Below are 3206 nucleotides of genomic sequence, written 5' to 3'. Positions count from 1 at the left end.
CATACAGTACCTGCCAAAAGTTTTGTTCAATCATGAATAGTAGTGCGAGTCGAAAACAAGCGTTAAAGTCTTTAATATGTCTTCAAATATAAATAAACATCTTTTTGACATTTTCAATAGTAAATGGTATCAATAACAGCACATTTGAGTAATGCAATTGTAGTGGATAAAATGGTCAACTTTTCCGTACAGTACTGTACGGATATACGTTCCTCACCGGTTAAGAGTTTGGCCGAGAGTTGTCTCCTTCCTTTTCTGGCCTAGTGCTGTTCTTTTCTACTTTGCGCCGGTCAAACTGAAGGTCACATCGCTACAGAAACTAAACGAAGTATANTGTCGAACGTCATTGTGGTTGGCATAAAGCTTCCAATTCCATCAGGGAATTTTGTCATAAACATTTCCTTTCAATATTTGCAGATATTCTCGAGACGACATAATCGGTGAAGTGTTTTGTGCTTTGAACTCAATCGACATCAATCAGGCTGAAAATCAGCAAATCGCCTTGTGCAGAGAAATTCAACCTCGCAGTCTAAAGGTGCGTAATAACAAAACACCCGGGTGCGTTACTTTTATTTACCCCCTACCCACTACATAAATACCAATCTTGAAGCCTTGACACAAAATTAGCGTCATCAACATATTTGTGATTGTAGATTCGATCCCAAGGACGTGGCGAATTACTTGTGTCCTTGTGCTGGCAGCCTGCTGCTAATAGGTTAACTGTTGTCGTCCTGAAGGCTCGCAATCTCCCGAAAATGGACGTAACAGGTTTGGCTGATCCCTACGTCAAGATTTATCTCCTTTATAATGGTCAGCGCATCGCAAAGAAAAAGACTCACGTTAAGAAGAGAACACTGAGTCCTGTCTTTAACGAAAGTTTTGTTTTTGATATTCCGTCTGGCGGCGAAGAATTGACCAACGTTAGTTTAGAGTTCTTACTCCTTGACTGGGATAGGGTCACCAAAAATGAAGTAAGTACGAATCATAAACATAAAATCAACAATTTTATCGATTAAATCTACCTACGTCGACATTTTCGAATGATCCGGCTCGAAGGACCACTAAATTTTTTTGTCTTTCCAGGTTATAGGAAGGTTAGAATTGGGCGGACCCAAGTGCACTGGCAGTGCCCTTCACCATTGGAACGAGGTTTGTAATTCGCCAAGGAGGCAAATAGCCGATTGGCACAAATTACGCGAATAATACCAATAAATTCGTTAACTAATTATTATTACAGTTACATAAACAGTAACCCATTTAGCTATCGTTTAAAGAATTTTCTGTAGTCTGGCAATTGAAAATATCGATGTGCTGACATTAACGAAATACAAAATAACAACAAATACCTACACCAAAAACGTAGTCTTACTTACGTATAAAAATAATGGTTAGTTAAATAGCAATTAAATGTACGAGGTACTCTACCATCCCTAAGGCATCTTATTTTAAGTTGTGGACAGTGTCCAGAATTCGTGTACAACATTTAGCTTAATGTGATAGGACTGACAAATATTTACGTAATGTAAACATAAAGATATATGTAAATGTAACGCTTAGGTTACAATAGGTAAAATATAAATTAAACAATTTTCAGATTTTTTATCCTAAAACTGCAATTTGATTAAAAAAAAAGTCCAAAATCTTTGAGTGATATCCTTTTGGATTATAACGTTTTTATACATTTTTACTTACGCTTAACAAAAAAATAATTGAAAACATTTTTCCTTTGTTTTGTTTTGTTTTTAAATCAGCAATAACATTCTAGCGCTGATTTAAATTGCAAAATTTGAACCTCAAAGATAAATGTTATTGTTCTGTAAATACACAGGTATAAAGTAATGTAATTCATTATGATTTGGTTTTATAATTACCAAAAAGTCTATTGTTGATGTTTAATAGATAAAGTGCATAAAAAGTATGTAGATGCTAGAGCAAAGATGTAACACTAATTATTATATAGCAAAAAAAAATAGTAGACAAAAAGTCAACATCTATTTGTAGCATTTACTCGCGTAGCAATTGTGAATCCAGAATTAGTGTAACAATATAATATATTTGTTAATATCATAATTTGTTAGCGGTAGCACCCATCAGACAAAAGGTCAGTTCGTTGATTAATGTAAATAACATCTGACAGCTTTCCTTTTTGTTTTTATGAATGATTTATTAACTTCTGATTAACTCATTTAAGTCAGTAATTTAGTTGTTACAAAAATTAAAAACCGAATCGACAACAATTTGGGTAAATTTTCTGGACACACCCGATTGAGAATAGTTTTTACGGTGTCCATGTCATATGACGTTTAATTTTCGAAAATGACTAAAAGTAAAATTGTTAAAGGTTGTGGAGTTCTAACACTGTACCTACAAGTATTTCGTACATTGTTACCATTATTTTCAAGCTTTTTTTTTCTGTTTTTAACAATTACCTTTAGAAATGGCTACGGTTAAAACCGCCTTCTACTTTTCTACAACTTCTATTACGTTATAGATACAAAAATGTATGAAATAATAACAAAATTTTGTGGAAACGCAAAGGCATATTCAACCAAACCGGAAATACGTAATAAACACGTATTAAATTAGAGTTAGGCATAAGAAGACTGTACAAAAAGGCGAAATTTGGGACACAACAAAAAAGCGGGAAATTTTAAGCAGAAAATTAATGTATGCTTAAAATAATAAAGTAGACTGCTAAACAAATGCACCGTTGTTTCAGCTGCCCAAGCTTTCAAAGCTGCAATGGGCTCTAGCCACTTTTTTTTGCTGTCCCGAATTAAAAGTAGAATAGGAAGAAAGTGGTTGAATTTGTCTTTTAATTAAAATTTATCTACACGTTGCATTAAAATAAAATGCATAATAAGTAAATTTGCAACGAATACAGTGTGCTCGATCTAGAATGCTGTAATTTCGACTATTTTTTGTATCACAAAGCATTATGTGAAATATTTATTACAAAAGTGCGAAAATTATGTACTTTTAATTATTTCTAATTGGGCTCATTTTATAGAAATGAATTATTAATAACTAGCTTTTTCTTAGGTGTTCACTAAACAGTGGTATTGGTAAAATTAATTTCTTAATTAATTATATACTTTTTTACTTTTATAATTCTGAATTGCTTATTTATATATAATTAGAATAATTATTCCAATAGAATAATTTTATGATCTCATATTATAAAAAAAAAAACAGTAAGTTAATTG

General features: G+C 32.4%; 1 protein-coding gene across 1 annotated transcript; it reads left to right on the top strand.

Moving 5' to 3' along the window:
* Positions 1-363: 363 nt before the first annotated feature.
* On the top strand, positions 364-3116 carry LOC112906080 (synaptotagmin-11-like; the record flags this gene model as incomplete). The annotated part of the gene is given in 4 exon segments (XM_025979710.1): positions 364-414; positions 416-535; positions 654-971; positions 1084-3116. Coding segments are annotated over 4 exon segments (609 nt in total), but the record flags the coding sequence as incomplete, so codon positions are not given.
* Positions 3117-3206: the final 90 nt, after the last annotated feature.

The sequence above is a fragment of the Agrilus planipennis genome, unplaced genomic scaffold, assembly GCF_000699045.2.
Source record: "Agrilus planipennis isolate EAB-ADULT unplaced genomic scaffold, Apla_2.0 scaffold1820, whole genome shotgun sequence".
Taxonomy (NCBI): domain Eukaryota; kingdom Metazoa; phylum Arthropoda; class Insecta; order Coleoptera; family Buprestidae; genus Agrilus; species Agrilus planipennis.
The sequence above is the reverse complement of the archived record's forward strand: the minus strand, read 5'-3'. Positions and strand labels throughout refer to the sequence as shown.